The following is a 17,670-nucleotide window of genomic DNA, read 5'->3' as shown; positions in this document are numbered from 1 at the left end:
AAAATGGCAATTTCCCCCATATCTTTTTTTTTTTTTTTTTGAGACGGAGTCTTGCTCTGTCGCCCAGGCTGGAGTGCAGTGGCGCGATCTCGGCTCACTGCAAGCTCCGCCTCCTGGGATCACGCCATTCTCCTGCCTCAGCCTCCCGAGTAGCTGGGACTACAGGCGCCCGCCACCACGCCTGGCAATTTTTTTGCACTTTTAGTAGAGACGGAGTTTCACCGTGTTAGCCAGGATGATCTCGATCCCCTGACCTCGTGATCCGCCCCTCTCAGCCTCCCAAAGTGCTGGGATTACAGGCTTGAGCCACCGCACCCGGCCTGTTTCTCCCATATCTTTGGGTCTTTGTTCTGAAAACTCCCATTCACACACGTCAATAAATTTGGGGACCAAATGCCTTTTGTCCAATCAATCTGCCTTCTGAGAGTTGGTTTCTTAGCAAACCCACGGGTGCAGTGTACTGCTCGAGGAGATTCCAGCCCAAAGAGTGCAAACGTGTTTGCATCTGGAGTGTGTGTCCCCAGATCCTCTGCCAAGCTCGCTTTCAAAAATAGTCACCACTGGCCTCCCTGGGAACTTGGGGAGAGTGCAGTCAAGCCGAGAGCCCAGGTCCAGCCAGAATTTCCTGGAAGGAGTGCACAGAAAGGCCGGCTGTGTAAGGTGGGTGTGGGTGACAGGAATCTCACAGTGTCTTAGATTTGGGACTCCTGGGGGAGGATGGGCATCCACATGAACCCTTATTCCATGGGGCAGGTGTGAGGGACTGTCCCCAACAGGTACCAGATGCCTCCTGGGTTCTCTGGGGAGGGTTTAGAGGGTGGAGTGGCAGGAGGAGATGGGATGAGTTACCAAACCGCCCAGAGGTGTGCGAGGGAGGCTGAGGGTCCTCTGGCGCTGAGGTGTGGTGGAGGTGCTGGAAACTTACCACTGTCTTCCTCCAGGTGAAGCAGGGCCTCAGGTAGCCAGGGAACTGGTTGAGCAGAGGAAATCGGATAGACCTTTTTTTTTTTTTTTTTTTTTTGTCGTGAACAGACTCAGTGTGGATGGGGGAACTTCCTGGTTTTGAGGGAATGTGGGAAAATTGCCCTTTGGGCTGGGTGAAGAAAGAAGCAAGTGGAACCCTGGGACCCCTGGACTTCCTCCTCCAGAGGAAGCGGCTTTGGTTGTGGGCCAGCGAGCCTGTGCGTCCCCAGCCCCAGGGCGTTCACCACTTCAGAGAAGCATGGCGACAGTTCGGCCAGATGAGAGGATCCAGGCTGACTGGAGGAAGGAAGGGCTTTATCTCATCTGGGCTCAGGTTTGGGAGAGACAGCTTCTCAGAGGAGGTGATGCCTCAGCCAGTCTTAAAGGTGAGCACGGATTGGTTGGGTATGGGAAGGGCATCCTGGCTAAGAGAATAGCATAGATAGTGGCTTAGAGGTGAGCCCAGGCTTGGAGTGTTCAGGAAGCTGAGCCACTGGAAGGGGCTGGGACCAAGGGTGTACAGTGGGGTGATGGGGCAGAAAGTGAGTCTAGAGAGAGGGGTGACCCTGGGAGGGCTGGGCAGGGACACAGCCAGATGTGCACTGAGAAAGTATTGCTCTGACCGCCACACCCTGGAGGCTGGGACCTCTGAGGGGTCTCCCGAGTGAGAGGAGGCCAGCTTCAGAGCTGACCCCTGCCTACACCACTGCCTGGACATTTGAAATGGCTTTGGGCCTATCTTAACCCAACACACATTTATTAAGCACCTACTGTGTGCATGCCCCGTGCCAGCTGTTTGGGATGCCAGCTGGCAAAGCTGACCGCCCGTTGGTAGCTTGCATTATTAGCGTGCACGTGCAGGCTTTGGGGAGGCAGATGATCCCGGGTCACCACGATGCCTAAGGAAATGACTCACTGCCTACGAGCACTTGAGTTCTTCCTGTGTGTGCAGTGGACACCGCCGCAGGGTTCTGAGCCCCTTCTGTTCTCCAAGGGGCCTCTGGCTGATGTGCTGATGAGGGATTGAGGGGAGGGGGCAGTGCAGGAGGTCTCTGCTGTGGTCCAGATGAGAGGTGGTGTGGACTTGGATGGGGCATGGGGGGATTTGAAGGGCAGGTTTGGAACCTCCCTGGAAGGAGGGCTGACAGGCTTCCTGCTGGTTGGGGCCTGGGCTGAGAGGGCCAACTGAGGGGGTCTCCAGGGCGAGGCTGCCGAGAAGGGGCGGCTGGGGGTGACATGAGGGGAGGCAACCCTGTAGGTCCATCCACGGGAGGGGCCTGTGGGCCAGCAGAGAGGGCAGAGTGTGCAGTTTGCGGCTGTGGTCTGAGCTGGACGTGAGGGTGTCATTCGCATGAGGTCCTATTTAGAGCTCCCACCCTGGATGAGATGACCAGGAGTGGATGGGGCTAGAGAGCAGAGGGGCCGAGGGCCAAGGCTGGACCCCAGCATGAGGAGGAGGTGCCCAGGGTTCTGACCAGGGAAAGGGAGGGAAAAATAAAGGAGCTGGGCCTGGAGAGGAGAGGCAGGTAGGCGAGTGGAGGCCTGGGAGCTTCCTTGGGGCCGAGAGCTGGAGTCACTGGTGGCTTTGGCAAGAGTGTCATGGGCATGGGGGCTGACCCTTGGGATTCAAGCAGGAGGAATGGGCTGGACACCCTTCTGAAGGGTTTTGCACCAAAAGGGGGCTGAGAAACGGGACTGTGGCTGGAGGGGAAGTGGGGCGAAGAAAGAGAACCTTTGTTCACAATTTTAAGATTTAAAAGAGTGACGCTGCAGAGGACAGAAGAGTGATCTGGAGGGAGCGGGGAGGGTCTGGCCTTCGCCATTACTCCATGGGTGAAGTGAACGTGTTCTCCTTGAGGCTTCCTACTCTTACTCCTATGATTCTCCAAGGACCTGTCTCAATAAAGCCAACAAGGTTTTGCCTGGGGTGGGACTAGAGCGGAGGCAGGGTTGGATGAGACTCCTGCCCTCCCGAACCTCAGTTCCTGCCCGCCTTACACCTTCTCAGCCAGGTGAGGTGCGGTTGCAGACCTTGGTCGATGGGGGCTGCCTGGATCCCACAGTGGGATCTGTGTCTGACACCCTGTGGGGCTCTGTCCCAGCACCCCAGGTTTTGTATGTGTTGTCTTGGGAATCACAGCCTTTTGAGGGGCCTCCAGCCTGCTGTGGGCACTGGGTGCCTGGCCTCGGCTTCATCTGGGAGGTGTCAGGTTAAGAGTCTGGGAGGCTGGGTTCAAAGGTCCTTCACCTCCTGACCTGGTATCCTTGGGCTGCAGGGGTCAGCCCTCAGCCCAAAGGGGCTAGGCTCGTCAGGTAGCCCTGGGGGGGGGCTGGTGGTGCCCACTCTTCCTCTCATCTGCTAGGCCCCTGCTCTGCAGGTGCACGTGAGGAAGTGGGTTGTCAGGTGCTGAGGAACCTTCTAGAACTGGACTCTGTGAATGCGCTTCTGAGATTGGAGTTTGGGCAGAGATTCTAGGAGGAGTGGCAGGGGCTGGACCTCATCCAGGGCTGGTTCTTGCCGGGCTGGGCATTGGGCTCAGATACATCCCATGTGAGGTACGTGGAATTGTGGCCTTTAGGGCCAGGGCCCCGGAGGAGGCTCTGCCAACAGGGGCTTCTCCACTGGACTCTAGTGAACCACGGAACCCAGACGGGCTTAGGGCCAAGGGCCCAGTCCCTGACACCAGTGTCCAAATGGAGGGAGGGCAGCAACCTGCTATGGGCTTTGGGGAGAGGCCTGTGGTCCTGGATGGGTGAGCACCCTCCCCTCACTGGGCTCCACTGTGGGCCTGGACCTGGGGCTCCAACATGGTGAGCTGCGGTTCACAAATTTGTGTTCACGCTGGCCAACAGCCACAGCTGAAGGAGATAAAGGCCCAGATGGCAGCATGGGGGAGGCGTCCAGTGTGGGGCCTGAAGACTGGAGCCCTCGGGGCCTTTGGGGGACAGCGAGGGTGTAGTCTGGAGTAGCCCACGTCCCCTTTCTCATACCACAGGCCAAGGGACCAGAGGAGATGGGTGGAGGAGCTGGGACCCTGCTCTAGGAAGCTTACTTATTGCTTGGGGGAGACCTGGTTTGCTCGGGACCGAGGAGTTTTGGGATGTAGGACTTCCCATGCCAAAATTGGGACAGCTCTGGACAAACTGGGTCACCCTCCCCTCATGGGACCCTGGAGGCCAGAGGGCATCTCTCCGGCCCTTGACCTGGAGGCAGGAAGGGACGATGGTGGAGGTTGGGGAGGTAGCCAGGCAACGGCATAGGAACTGGGAACTGTGGGGTGGTGGGCCCAACCTGTGGACTCCCTTGAGGGATGCCTTGCCCGACCTCAGGACTCAGGAAGAAGGAAGAACAACCCCTGCAAAGGACAGATGTCCATCCAGGGAGGCAGGGGGAGGAGCCAGCAGCTGGCGGTTCCAGCCTGGCAAGGGCTGTGGTGGGGTGTGTGTACATGTGTACGTGTGCATATGAGCGTGTGTGTGCATGTGAAGGGCATCGTGGAATCAGGAAGAGATGTGCCTTAGAATGGGGTCCTGAGAGAGCAGCCTCACACCTGCTCACCAGCCAGAACTGGGAAACTCAGGCAGGATGGGTGGCATGGCCACCAGTGCCTCTGTCCCCCCACAGGCACCTGCCTGAGGGCCTGGAGCTTAGCTACTGCCCATCTCTTAGGTACACACGTCTCCCTCAACCGCAGCCTCCTTTTGTCCCAGTCCCTTTTCCCCCAGGAACAAAGGGCAGCCCCAAGCTCTCACCATCCAACCCACATCCAGAATCTCTTTATTTTATTTTTCATAAGACAAGGTCTTGCTCTGTCATCCAGGCTGGAGTGCAGTGGTGTGATCATAGCTCACTGCCACCTTGAACTCCTGGGTTCAAGTGATCCTCCTGCCTCAGTCTCCCTAGTAGCTGGGACTGCAGATGAATACCACCACACCCAGCTAATTAAAAAAAAATTTTTTTTTTATAGAAACAAGATCTTGCTATGTCACCTGGGCTGGTCTTGAACTCCTGGCCTCAAGTGATCTTCCCACTGAAATTACAGGCATGAGCCATAGTGCCCAGCCTCCAGGTCTTTTAGAACCTTCAGAATTCAGTAGGGAATCCAGAAAGCAGCAGGAAGGATTTCCAAAAAACAAGAGGAGAAGTCACAAAACCCATGCAATTACTTCTGACCCTTGGAGGCCTCTCAGCTCTCACCTATCCTCCCTGCCCCTAGGCTTGCTGGCAGCTTCAGGGAGCCTGGCTATTTGGTTTCCACTGGGGGCAGCCACACTGGCATCTCAGTGAGGTGTAGCAGCCTCCCTTTCCTGCTCCGGGCACCCTGGACGTGGCTGGGTGAGTTTCTAAAACTCTGGTGGTTCCCACCCCGGACCTCTGGTGACACTGCTGTGTTCCTGGGGCAGCCAGCCCTGGGGCCCTGGCCCCTCAGCCCCCACTGGATCACGCCACATTTTGCAAACCAAAGAAGCATGAGAGATAGAGAGCTCCAGCTTCAAGCACTGCCTGCCCTGCACTCATCTTTGGATGGGTCTGTGCTTTTGTCCCCTGCCTGGAATGATCCCCTTGCCTGTATGTCCCTTCCCTTCCATCCTTGGATCTTGGCACAAGTCATTGCCCTGAAAATCCCCTGTCCCCTCCTTCATCATGCAACCTGGGCACCGCCCTGCTTTGTATACTTATTTCTGCTTCTGCCTGCCCACCCGGAAGCCCCTGAAGGCACAGTCGCCCCTGAGGTCCCAGGGGGATATTGCTGAATGGACGGACAGACAGGTGAGGCCATAAATCAGACATCCCTAGTCCAGGCCTCAATTTGACATTTGAGGAGGAGGCGCTGCTCAGGCCACCAGGCCCGGGCCCAGGTGCCCAGACACCCTCAGCAACATCTGCCAGGCTGCCACGGCTAATATCCAAATACAGGGCCCTGTGAGGTGGCTCATGCTTGTAATCCCAGCACTTTGGGAGGCTGAGGCTGGCAGATCACTTGAGGCCAGGAGTTTGAGACCAGCCTAGCCAACAAGGCAAAACCCTGTCTCTACTAAAAATACAAAAAATTGGCTGGGTGTGGTGGCGCATGCCTGTAATCCCAGCTACTTGAGAGGCTGAGGCATGAGAATCGTGAACCTGGGAGGCGGAGGCTACAGTGAGCCAAGATTGTACCACTCCACTCCAGTCTGGACAAAAGAGTAAGACTCTCTATCTCAATAAAACCCAAAAAACTCCCCCAAAAACCAAAAACCCAAAAGCAAATACAAATAAGGCCCCACATGAGCTCAATTCACTAACTGCTTCAAATTAAAACCTGGGGTAACCCAGGGAAGGGGGCAGTTGTAGATAGGGCTCAGCAGGGGGGCCCCAATCTTAAAATCCCCAGCAGTCAGCATGCCTGCCAGGTGCCTGTGCTTATGACAGGGCCCAGTACTCTGCAGCCAGCCCCACCAGGCTGGCATCTTCACCACTGACCAGGCCTTGCATGGGTCTGGAACTCTTGAGCCTCAGTTTCCCCATCTGTGAAATGGGGACAGCGTTAATCCCTGCCTCACAGGATTCTTGTGAAGATTAGACAAGATCATTTGCACATAAAGTGCATGACATGAGGCTGCCTGGCAGAGACGGTGTGCTGCAGTGGCAGCTGGTACTGACCAGCAGCTAGGAGATGGGGCCACTGGTGGGTGCTAGGCATGTGTGCCTCAGTGCTCACTCAGGGCTGGCGTGAAGACTGATGCATCAGAGTCATAGTGACCTGTATCCCATGGACTGTCCTGAACTCTGACAAAAGTGGGGTTCACTGCCCAAACTGCTCGTCATGTAGATAACATTTCATCCTAGGCTTGGCACGGTGGCTCATGCCTGTAATCCCAGCACTTTGGGAGGCTGAGGCAGGTGGATCATGAGGTCAAGAGTTTGAGACCAGCTTGGCCAACGTGGTGAAACCCCGTCTCTACTAAAAATACAAAAATTAGCCAGGTGTGGTGGCGAGCATCTGTAATCCCAGCTACTCGGGAGGCTGAGGCAGAATTGCTTGAACCTGGGAGGCGGAGGTTGCAATGAGCCAAGATCGCACCACTGCGCTCCAGCCTGGGCAACAGGGCGAGACCCCATCTCAAAAAACAAACAAACAAACCAAACCCATTTCACCCTGCCTGCCTGTTTACGTGACAGGGGTGTAGGTGCCTTTCCTCCCCACCAGCCCACGTCTCTGGGTATAGAGTGAATGTCGTTTTCATTGCGGCACAGCTGGAGGGGTGGCCAGTGGCAGCTCTCTGTCCTGCTTGCCCCTCTAGGTTGGAGGGAGAGGCCGATGATGGTGAGGGTAGTGGCATCCTCAAGAAGAAGGCCGCTGTGCCAGGCACATACTGACTTGCCCTTTAAGCCTCATCAGTAGCTTTACAGATGAGAAAGAAGAGGCACAGAGAGGTTAAGCAACTTGCCCAAGGACACACAGCTAGTAAGAGGCAGATGCTCTGCCCAACTCCACAGCCTACGTGTTTGCTGATGGCCAGGCAGTGCCTGTCCCCTCTTCCCCATACTGTTCCCCTTGCTGGGCCAATGCTGAGGAGCAGGTCTGATAGCCTCCAAGGTGAAGCCAGCTCCTGAGCTGCAGCCAAGCCCTGCAGCCCTCTCCAGCGCCCTCCCCTGGGCCCATTCTCTGCTCACTCTCTGAGCTCGGCCTGTGTGCCGCCACCTCCCTCACCACTTCCCCAGCTGCCCTGATTGCTGGCCCCCAGCTCCCAGCCAGAAGCAGGACTATGATTCCTTGTTGTTCCAAAGCAGCCAGGGCACAGTTGTGCTCAGGACTGAAGGGTGTGAGTGTCCATACGTGCCCAGGCAGTGACCACGCAGTGGGCAGGTGCAGGCCCGACAGAGAGGCTGCAGCCTCAGGGCTGGCTGTCACCGAGGGGCTCCGGGCAGCAGCGCCAATGGCGGGAACGAAGGCAGAGGGCGCCGGGCTGCCGGCCGGGCCTGCGGGGGGATAGGGCAGGAAGAGGAAGAGGAGGAGCTGGGGATGAGGAGGGAAGGAAGGAGGGGCAGGGGGAGCAGAGAGGAAATGGGGGAGGGGCGGCAGGGCGGGTACCCACCTCTCCGCAGAGCGGGCTCTTTGTCTCCCCTCCCCCACCCCCTGGAGACGGGCGAGGCCCACGTGCTGTTTCCCACTGAGGTGCGAGTGACACCGCCCCACCCCCAGATCCGAGGGGTGTTGGGGTTTTGTGAAAAATACGCTTCTGCCCGCTGCAGCCCGGACAGCCACACTGGACAGAGCCCCCATCTTAGGCTTGAGGGGACTCGGGGTCAGAGAGCAAGGCCCTGGCCCAAGTCACCCCCAGGTGTGAGGCATGAATGAGGTGGGTGGGGGTCCTGGTGGCTGTGCCGTTTCGGGACGCCAGGGGGCAGCAGGCGCCCAGCTTCAGCCCTCAGGCTGCCAGGCTCCAGTGGGCAGGAGGCTGCTTGGCTTCTGGCTGCCCCTGTGGCTGGGGAAGGGGACACGGGCAACCTCTTGGTTGAGCATCTACTCTGAGCAGCCCTCGCCTGTGGGGTGCAGCCACCTGGGAGTGTGTTAACCTGGGAGGCGGCCAGGGCGAGCCTGCCGTCACCTCCTGGCCTCCGCGCTGGGTCTGGCCAACTGCCCTGCCTTCAAAACTCGGCCAGGAGGAGGTGGAAAATGGGAGGGAGGAAGGAAGGAAGGAAAGAAGGAAGGAGTGAAGTGTTGGGGGCTCCCCTCCTTCTCTGACTCTGGAGGTCAGTGGGGCGGGACCCCGGCCCAGGGCAGGAGGTGGCTTCATTGTCTCTGACTTGCTGGGGGTCCCTGGGCCGGTCACTCCACCTCTCTGTGCCTCAGTTTCCTGCACAGGAAAGTAACAGGATTCAGAGAGGTCACGCCACGTAGCAGACGCTTTTAACTGACATCTGAAATAAAGTCTCCCTCAAGGCCTGGGAAGCCCCTTCACCCCCGAGGGCCCAGTAGGCGTGAGGCTTCCTCAGTAACTGTAGGCCCCTCCTCCTGCAGTGGAGGAGTGGTGGGGTGCATCTGGGGGCCCTCATGCCACCTCTCTGGAGGCATCCCCACTCTCTGGCATTTCAAATAGGCCCTGAGCGTCTCTGAACACTGTTGCTTGGGTGTGGAAAGCAGGGTGGGAGGGAGTGGCTTGGAGAGGCCTTGAGGCCCTGGTGCACCCCGTAGGCAGGAGATGCTGGTCACAGGGGTCTCCCCCAGCTCCAGCAGGAAGTCAGGGGGCTTGGTGGGGAGGGAGATCTGCTCACATCAGATTTGTTTTTCCTGCTGTTTCCCTGATAAAGTGAGCCACTGGGCCTGGGACCCTTGTGTCTGTGTCCTGTGGATTGGCAGGGAGAGGAGGAAAGGCCTGGTGGGCTCAGAGCTGGCTTCAGGGGTGTCTGACATAGGTCCCCACATGTCCTTGAGACCCTCCTCGGTACCTGCTTCCTAGCCCGGGAGCCCCCTTCCTAGCCCAGAAAGGCGCCATGTGGAGCCCAGGATGACCAGTGACCCTCGGTTTCCTGGGACATTCAGTGCCGAAACCAGCAGTCTCAGACAGGCTGGGATCAGGGGGTCCCTCTCTTCCAGACCCCAAGGGAAGCAGCCCCTGGTCCCGTTCTGGAGCAGGGGTGACTGTTCCCTATTCCCACTGGGCCTCTCCTCAGGGCCTGCCCAGCTCCGCCCATCAGTTCCTGGGGAGTGAGGACCCCTGGCCTGAACCCCCAGCACAAGGCAGTCCCTGTAATCGGAGCTTGTGCCGCATGTGGCCGCGTCACCGGAGGGAGGCCGGCACCTGTGGAGGACGTGCCTGGCAGCCGCCCCAAGCACAGCCTGTCCTGGGGGGCGGGGCAGCCTTGTGCGCGGGGAACCAGTGCGGGGGAGCTCTCCTGGCCCAGCATGGCCCCCCGCCAAGTGTGTGCTGAGCCGCCTGTTGCGGGAGGGGGGGCCTTGGGTTAATCTGTCACTCCCCATGCCCCTGGGGCCTCTGGGCTGGATGACTCCCCACCCCATCTTATGGATGGGAAGGTGGAGGCTCAGTGGGGGCAGGGGTCTCTCGGGCCTTTGGGGGCAGAGCCAGTCAAGCTCCTGTCCAGGGCTGGTCTGAGGACCTGCTGCTGGGTGATGTGGTTTGAGGCCAAAGGGGTGGCCTTTCCAGAGTCAGGCATCCCTGGGCAGGGTTGTACCCTGCACAGATGCCCAGCCCTGGCTCTAGGGCTTGGGGTGGGAGATGTCAGGGGAGATTCCCAGGGCCCTGACTTCTTTCTGTTTCTGCTTTCTTGTCCCCTCTCAGAAGTCCTATGGAGGGGCTCCGGCTGGGTGAAAGGCAGTGCCAACCTCAAGTCTCAGTGATCTCAGGCAGGTGGCTTAACCTCTGGGAGCCTGAGTCCCCTCCCTTGCAAAATGGACACGAACACACCTCCCTCTCAGGGGTCTTGGAAGGATTAAATGAGGCAACGAGCCCAGCCCTGGGTTAGGGCAGCGCCCTGAGCAGGCACAAGATGAAGCCAGTGAGTGTTGTCATTGTTTATAATATCCCTCTGGCCCTCTCCAAAGGGCACCACCTCGGGAGCAGCTGGGGAGGCAGCCGGGAAGGGCACAGACACCTCTTGCAGGGTCCCTGGGGTGCTGTGGGAGGGTGGTACTGCTGAGGGCAGGCTCCGGGTACCCAGAGACTCTCTAGTGGGCCCTGGAACAGCACAGATTCAGGTGGTGTCCAGCCCTCACCTCCTACCCACCTTGACCCTGTGCCTGCATTCCCCAGCCCTTTGTGACTGATGGGTGATATGGGGCCCATGGCTCAATGGAACATTCTTTGAGGCCTTCGTTTGTTTGAAGACAGATAGCTCAGGGCCTCAGAACCCAGGGAACAGGCCCGAGGCAGGTTTCACCATGGGTCAGAGGGGAAAGAAGAGCTCCTGGCCTGTCCTTGGTCACTCCCTGATAGGGGCCATTGGCCCGCTGGCCGGGTGTCCTGTGTCCCAGAATTTGGGTTCCCTGGGGCTCTGGGTAGGGATTGGGCCTAACCTAGGACAGGCATTCCTAGCCCTGTGAAGCCACCTGCGGCACACATTCCTGATGGGGCCATGAACATGCCGACAAGGCAGCTGTACAGCTGCCACACCCGGGAAGGGGAGGCCGCGGGCAGCCGGGGAGGCACTGGAGTGGAGGTCACCCGCCAGAAAGCACATGTGGCCAAGGACATGGCTTCCTGGGCCTACCCTGGTTCTGCTACTCACGGGCCAGTGTGTTTGCCTCTGGAAGCCTCTGTCTCCTCGGCTCTAAAGTGGGCCTACAACATTGACCGACCACCCATGAGGTTGTGGTGAGGACTGGCCCATGGGTGGCCCCTGGGAAATAGCTGGCTTAACGATTCCAGCACGAAGATCCACCAGGATTGGGACCTAGGCTTCTCTGGCTTCTGGGTCTTTCCTAGCAGGAATGCACAGCAGTGAGGCTGCAGGTTAATCCTGCCTTAACTGCTTGTGCAGCAAGTTTTTCTTTTTCTTCTTCTTCTTCTTTTTTTTTTTTTTAGAGGGTGTCTTGCTCTGTCATCCAGGCTGGAGGTAGTGGCACTATTATGGCTCACTATAGCCTCAACCTCCTGGGCTCAAGCAATCTTCCCACCTCAGCCTCCCGAGTAGCTGGGACCACAGGCACGTGCCACCACACCCAGCTAATTTAAAAAATATTCGTAGAGATGGGGTTTCTCTATGTTGCCCAGGCTTGTCTGGAACTCCTGAGCTCAAGCGAGCCACCTGCCTTGGTCTCCCAAAGTACCGAGGGTATAGGTGTGAGCCATGGCTGCTATAAGCTTTCAATCTTCTTAAGCCTTGGTTTCCTTGTCTGTAAAAGGCCAACTGAAACCTACCTATGCCTTCCCTATGTATTAGGATATGTAACGCCCCACTGTGATGGACAAGCCTACATTTCTAGCGGGTTAAATGCAATAAGAGTTTATTCTTTGTGCCCAACACAGGCAGTGCGGTGTGCAGAGGGTGCTTGGGGGTTCTCGCCTCATGGCCCCTCAGGGTCTGGAGCCTCCATCTGGCCAGCAGAGGGCGCGGAAGGACTGCCTGGGCAGCTCGGACGTGACCGCCTGGAAGTGGTGTACAGCGTTCCTGACAACGTTCCCGGCCAAAACGGGTCCCACCGCCCACTTGTGTGCAAGATAGCTGGAAAATGTCTCTCTGTGTGCTCCGAGGAGAATGCAAAGGCTGGTGGATGTAGTGCCTTTCCTCTACTGCTCTCTCAGCTGGGGGCAGGAATGACAGGACGTGAACATGCACACAAGGGCCCGGAACTCACGACCCCCCACAGCGGTCCCCCGCCCTCCTCCCGCTCCTGTGCTTGCAGGATTTGGGGCACTAGCACAACACAGCCCACCCCTTGGGACTAGCACCCCCTCCGCAGTTCTGCTCTCTGCAGCAACATAGAGTACAAATATTGTTCCTTTTGTTTCTTTTTTCCCTTTGGATACATTTTTAATTACAAAAATAGAGCTTGATTGTTGCACCCAGACAGATGTTTGCTTGCTTCTGGGCCCATTGGGCCTCCTCTCAGAGCCTGGAACTCCCAGCCCCCAGCTCCTGGGGTGCCTTCCTCCAGGTGTGTCCCTGGCTTGGGCTGGGGGGACACAGCCCCGCTCCTGGGACGTGCAGGTTTAAAAAGTTATTGGGTACCATCTTTGATCGAATTCAGAGTGACAGACTTAGAGCAGGTCACCTCTCAGCTTCTAACCAGGCCAAGACGGAGGAGTCCCCACAGCACTGGGTTTGACTCTGTAATTAAGCTGGTAAAGTGGAAAAATAAAAGTAGGAAACTTAAGTGGAAACCAAACCAGAAAGTCAGGCAGCCCGGGAGTTCCGAGCCCTGCTTCCTTCCAGCTGCACGGCCTCAGCGGCTGACGCCGTCTCTGCTGCTCTTCTATAACACAGGATGATGGCAGCTACACCCTCTGAGGGGTGTCACCAGGGCCAATGAGTCCTGATGGTTGGAGTGTGGGTATCCGGGGGACACTAGGTCACTACCCACTCTAGCCCTTTGCTCCTAGTCTCTGGGGAGGTGGCAGTACAGGGGCATGGAGCAGACTAGACTTTGCCTCTTTCTGCCCCCAGGCCAGTTGATATGAGCCCTGCTTGAGGGGTTCGCAGGGCCTGGGGAGCCTTCTTCAGCTTCTCTTTGTTTTCCTAAGATGAAAATTGTGACATCTGTGCTTGTTGCGGGAAATTTGTAAATTGTCTGCAGAGAAGAATATGAAATTGCACATAAATCGTGGCTTTTGGTTCCGCCATCAAGAGCCAAGAATGGCCCTGGCCCCTCTCCTGGGTTAACGCCCTGTCCCGTCCAGTTCACCCCCCTCACTTCAGATCTCGCTTCCCTGAGACCCAGAAGACCCGCCCTGCTCCCCCAGCTGCATCTGCACACTGCCACAGCATTCCATGGGGGTGGGGGTGTCTTGGGACTCAGAGGCAGGCTGGTTGGGGTTCAGGGGACCTCACCTTCCCTCCCTCCCAGATGTCTCTCTGGCTGGCTCACAGGCTCACCTGAGATAGGGGCTTAGATCTCATGGGCTGCTGGACCCTCCAACAGGTGTCTGACAGTCCCCCTCCCGACCTGGGAGGCTCCCGGTTTGAGGAGGGGGCTCCCTGCCTCATGGTAGGTGGGCCAAAAGGGAGGCAGCAGGAAATAATGGTCTCTTTTGGTCTGGCCTGGCTGGGGTGAAGCACCGTGTGTGTGCGTGCGTGTGTGTGTGTGTGTGTGTGCGTGCGCGCACGACCAAGGTCTGTACCAGGAAGGGCTGCAGGCGGGGGAGGGGCATGGTCCTTCACAGCCCCTTCCCCTATGACCTCGGGCAGATCTTTCACTTTTACCCAGTACAACAGCTTCCAGCCAGCCTGGACAGGCAGATCCCGGGGCTGGAGTGGTCTGGCCCAGGGCTGAGAAGGGCTGGGACCCCCGACAGTGACATGATGGGCTTAGCCTCTGTTCCATCTACTGGGCAGGGTGGGCCTCCGCAGATAGCGGCTTCAGACTCCAGCTCCAGGGGGCTGGTGGGAGTCTCTCAAGGTGTCCCACACATGGTCCCTCGGGGAAAGAGTAGAGCTGACCCCGTCCCCCCTCCCGACTCGAGGGCCTTAGGGGCAGCAGGTGTGTGAGGGCTCCAGGCGCGCGGAGCCCTCGAAGGGACACCAGCCCAGCAGCAGCAGGCCGCGCGGGGGCAGCCGAAGACCCCATCCGGCGCAGGCCAGGGCCGAGCTGGCAGCGGCGGGTCCAAGCCCCGTCAGCTGAAGCAGGAGGCCCACGGGCGAGCGCCGGACGGAGCTGGGCGCCGGGGTCCGGACCGGGCCGGGGTCGAGTTGGGCCTGGCCGGACACCGGACCCGCCAGGAGCCGGCCCCTGCCGCGCTGGGCTGAGGCCCCCGCCTGCAGACAAAGGAGCCGGCGGGGGGCGGGAGCCGGGGGGGTGGGGGAGTGTTGCAGGGGGGATGGGGCGAGGGGGCGGGGCGTCGCGGTGTCACGTTACCGCCCGCAGCGCCCTTTAACTCCCGCCCCCGCCCCGCTCACCGCCCCCTTCCCCTGCTACAGCGCGCTCGCCCCGCGGCCACCAATCAGCCGCGCGCCCCGGCCGCGCGCCCCGCCCCGCCCCCGGTGGGTGTGCGCGCGGCCAATGGGCGGTGCGCGGGGGCCGGGCCGCGGCGGGGCGGGGCAGCGGGGCGGCCGCCAATCGCCGTGGTGTTGTTGAAACTGAAAATACTACATTATGCTAATCGCGGCCGGGCCCGCGCGCACGGGGGTGGGGCCCGCGCGTATAAAGGGGGCGCAGGCGGGCTGGGCGTTCCACAGGCCAAGTGCGCTGTGCTCGAGGGGTGCCGGCCAGGCCTGAGCGAGCGAGCTAGCCAGCAGGCATCAAGGGGGCGCGGCTGCCGGCCGGACCAGACAGGCGAACCCGACGCAGGAGAGTCCACCACCGGACAGCCAGGTAGCCGCCGCGTCCCTCGCACACGCAGAGTCGGGCGGCGCGGGGTCTCCCTTGCGCCCGGCCTCCGCCCTCTCCTCCTCTCCTTTCCCCTTCTTCTCGCTGTCCTCTCCTCTCTCGCTGCCCGCGTTCGCGCAGCCCCGGGCCATGTCCGACGCGTCCCTCCGCAGCACATCCACGATGGAGCGTCTTGTCGCCCGTGGGACCTTCCCAGTACTTGTGCGCACCAGCGCCTGCCGCAGCCTCTTCGGGCCGGTGGACCACGAGGAGCTGAGCCGCGAGCTGCAGGCCCGCCTGGCCGAGCTGAACGCCGAGGACCAGAACCGCTGGGATTACGACTTCCAGCAGGACATGCCGCTGCGGGGCCCTGGACGCCTGCAGTGGACCGAAGTGGACAGCGACTCGGTGCCCGCGTTCTACCGCGAGACGGTGCAGGTGGGGCGCTGCCGCCTGCTGCTGGCGCCGCGGCCCGTCGCGGTCGCGGTGGCTGTCAGCCCGCCCCTCGAGCCGGCCGCTGAGTCCCTCGACGGCCTCGAGGAGGCGCCGGAGCAGCTGCCTAGTGTCCCGGTCCCGGCCCCGGCGTCCACCCCGCCCCCAGCCCCGGTCCTGGCTCCAGCCCCGGCCCCGGCTCCGGTCGCGGCTCCGGTCGCGGTCGCGGTCCTGGCCCCGGCCCCGGTCCCGGCCCCGGCCCCGGCCCCGGCCCCGGCCCCGGCCCCGGCCCCGGCTCCGGCTCCGGCCCCGGCTCCAGTCGCGGCCCCGGCCCCGGCCCCGGCCCCGGCCCCGGCCCCGGCCCCGGCCCCGGCCCCCGCCCCGGCCCCGGCCCCGGACGCGGCGCCTCAAGAGAGCGCCGAGCAGGGCGCGAACCAGGGGCAGCGCGGCCAGGAGCCTCTCGCTGACCAGCTGCACTCGGGGATTTCGGGACGTCCCGCGGCCGGCACCGCGGCCGCCAGCGCCAACGGCGCGGCGATCAAGAAGCTGTCCGGGCCTCTGATCTCCGGTGAGCCCCGCACGGCCCCGCCCCGGCCCGGCCCGGCCCGGCCCCGCTTTGTCCGGCCGGCCGGTCCCCCCAGCCCTCGGGGGCCTCGCTGGGTTCCCGCCTCCTCCCGTGGCATTAAAGGGCCCGCAGCGCTCAGGGCGCGGCTGCGCCCTCACCCCCCTCCCCGCCCCGTTGTTGTGCCCTCCAGCGGCTTTGCGCGGGCGGGGTGGGAGGCTGAATCCTGGCCGCGACCCCCCGGGAGCGCGGTCTTCGCTCCCGGCCGCGGGAGCCCCTCCCCGGGCGCGGCCGGGCGCCGTGAGCACGGCGTAGAGGGGGTTAAGCGCGGCGGCGGCCCCGGGGGGCTTGGCCGCGGGACAAGGGGAAATGCTTACACAGCACATTGCGCGGCGACGTAAACAAAGCTGACCCGCCGCGGACCTCGGCGCGGGCGGGGACGGCGCCCCCACCCCGGCCGGCCCGCGCCCCGCGCCCTCTCCCGGCCCCCTCTCGGGTCTCCGGGCCGGCCCCGCCCTGACCGGCCGCGCGCGCTGTCGCCCGCAGATTTCTTCGCCAAGCGCAAGAGATCAGCGCCTGAGAAGTCGTCGGGCGATGTCCCCGCGCCGTGTCCCTCTCCAAGCGCCGCCCCCGGCGTGGGCTCGGTGGAGCAGACCCCGCGCAAGAGGCTGCGGTGAGCCAAGTGAGTACAGCGCACCTGGGGGGCGCGGAGGGCCGACCCGCGGGGTCCCCGCCGGCTTTGCTGACCGCCCCTCTCCCCGCAGTTTAGAGCCCAAAGAGCCCCGAGGGAACCTGCCGGGGCAGCGGACGTTGGAAGGGCGCTGGGCCTCGGCTGGGACCGTTCATGTAGCAGCAACCGGCGGCGGCTGCCGCAGAGCAGCGTTCGGTTTTGTTTTTAAATTTTGAAAACTGTGCAATGTATTAATAACGTCTTTTTATATCTAAATGTATTCTGCACGAGAAGGTACACTGGTCCCAAGGTGTAAAGCTTTAAGAGTCATTTATATAAAATGTTTAATCTCTGCTGAAACTCAGTGCAAAAAAAAGAAAAAAGAAAAAAAAAAGGAAAAAATAAAAAAACCATGTATATTTGTACAAAAAGTTTTTAAAGTTATACTAACTTATATTTTCTATTTATGTCCAGGCGTGGACCGCTCTGCCACGCACTAGCTCGGTTATTGGTTATGCCAAAGGCACTATCCATCTCCCACATCTGGTTATTGACAAGTGTAACTTTATTTTCATCGCGGACTCTGGGGAAGGGGGTCACTCACAAGCTGTAGCTGCCATACATGCCCATCTAGCTTGCAGTCTCTTCGCGCTTTCGCTGTCTCTCTTATTATTACTGTGTTTATCTTAAACTTGAAGACAAATCTGTTAAAATGGTTCCTGAGCCGTCTGTACCACTGCCCCGGCCCCTCGTCCGCCGGGTTCTAAATAAAGAGGCCGAAAAATGCTGCAACTCCAGTCTGTTTGTGCTTGTGCCTGCCTCCAGCTCCCTTCTCCTGCACCCCCAAAAGCTGGAGAGCTGGAACGCAGGAGAGAGCAGGCCAAAGTGGGCATCCCCAGTCCATCCAAAAGGGGAAGCCTCTCTCCTGGCTGGGCCTGGCCCACACCCACCTGCTCCAGTCCCCTTAACTCAGGAGGGGCGGCCGGCCTGCACTGCACCCTGCATTTATCACCTCCCACCTGCGGGGCTGCAGAAAGACAAGCCTGGGCTTCATGTAGCCGCAGCAGGCAGGGAGCACA

General features: G+C 60.3%; 1 protein-coding gene and 1 long non-coding RNA gene across 5 annotated transcripts; both read left to right on the top strand.

Annotated features, from left to right (window-relative positions):
• Positions 1-1,043: 1,043 nt before the first annotated feature.
• Positions 1,044-12,388, top strand: LOC100458700 (SLC22A18 antisense RNA). Its single transcript, XR_008510986.1, has 2 exons — positions 1,044-1,349; positions 11,932-12,388. It is a non-coding gene; the product is annotated as an SLC22A18 antisense RNA (long non-coding RNA).
• Positions 12,389-14,778: 2,390 nt separating this feature from the next.
• Positions 14,779-17,383, top strand: CDKN1C (cyclin dependent kinase inhibitor 1C). Of its 4 annotated transcripts, none has more exons than XM_054524118.2 (4): positions 14,779-14,933; positions 15,101-15,927; positions 16,468-16,603; positions 16,686-16,699. In XM_054524118.2, exons 2-3 carry the CDS (start codon positions 15,111-15,113, stop codon positions 16,596-16,598), a joined length of 948 nt encoding a protein of 315 aa, XP_054380093.1. In that variant the 5' UTR covers positions 14,779-14,933; positions 15,101-15,110; the 3' UTR covers positions 16,599-16,603; positions 16,686-16,699. The 4 variants fall into 4 exon arrangements, with proteins under 4 accessions (XP_054380093.1, XP_054380095.1, XP_054380094.1 ...); XM_054524120.2 differs by having other exon boundaries at positions 14,782-14,933; positions 15,101-15,365; positions 16,691-17,383; XM_054524119.1 differs by lacking the exon at positions 14,779-14,933 and having other exon boundaries at positions 14,940-15,365; positions 16,691-17,383.
• The last annotated feature ends 287 nt before the right edge of the window (positions 17,384-17,670 follow it).

This window comes from Pongo abelii, chromosome 9 (genome assembly GCF_028885655.2).
Source record: "Pongo abelii isolate AG06213 chromosome 9, NHGRI_mPonAbe1-v2.0_pri, whole genome shotgun sequence".
In the NCBI taxonomy this organism is placed as follows: Eukaryota; Metazoa; Chordata; class Mammalia; order Primates; family Hominidae; genus Pongo; species Pongo abelii.
The sequence above is the reverse complement of the archived record's forward strand: the minus strand, read 5'-3'. Positions and strand labels throughout refer to the sequence as shown.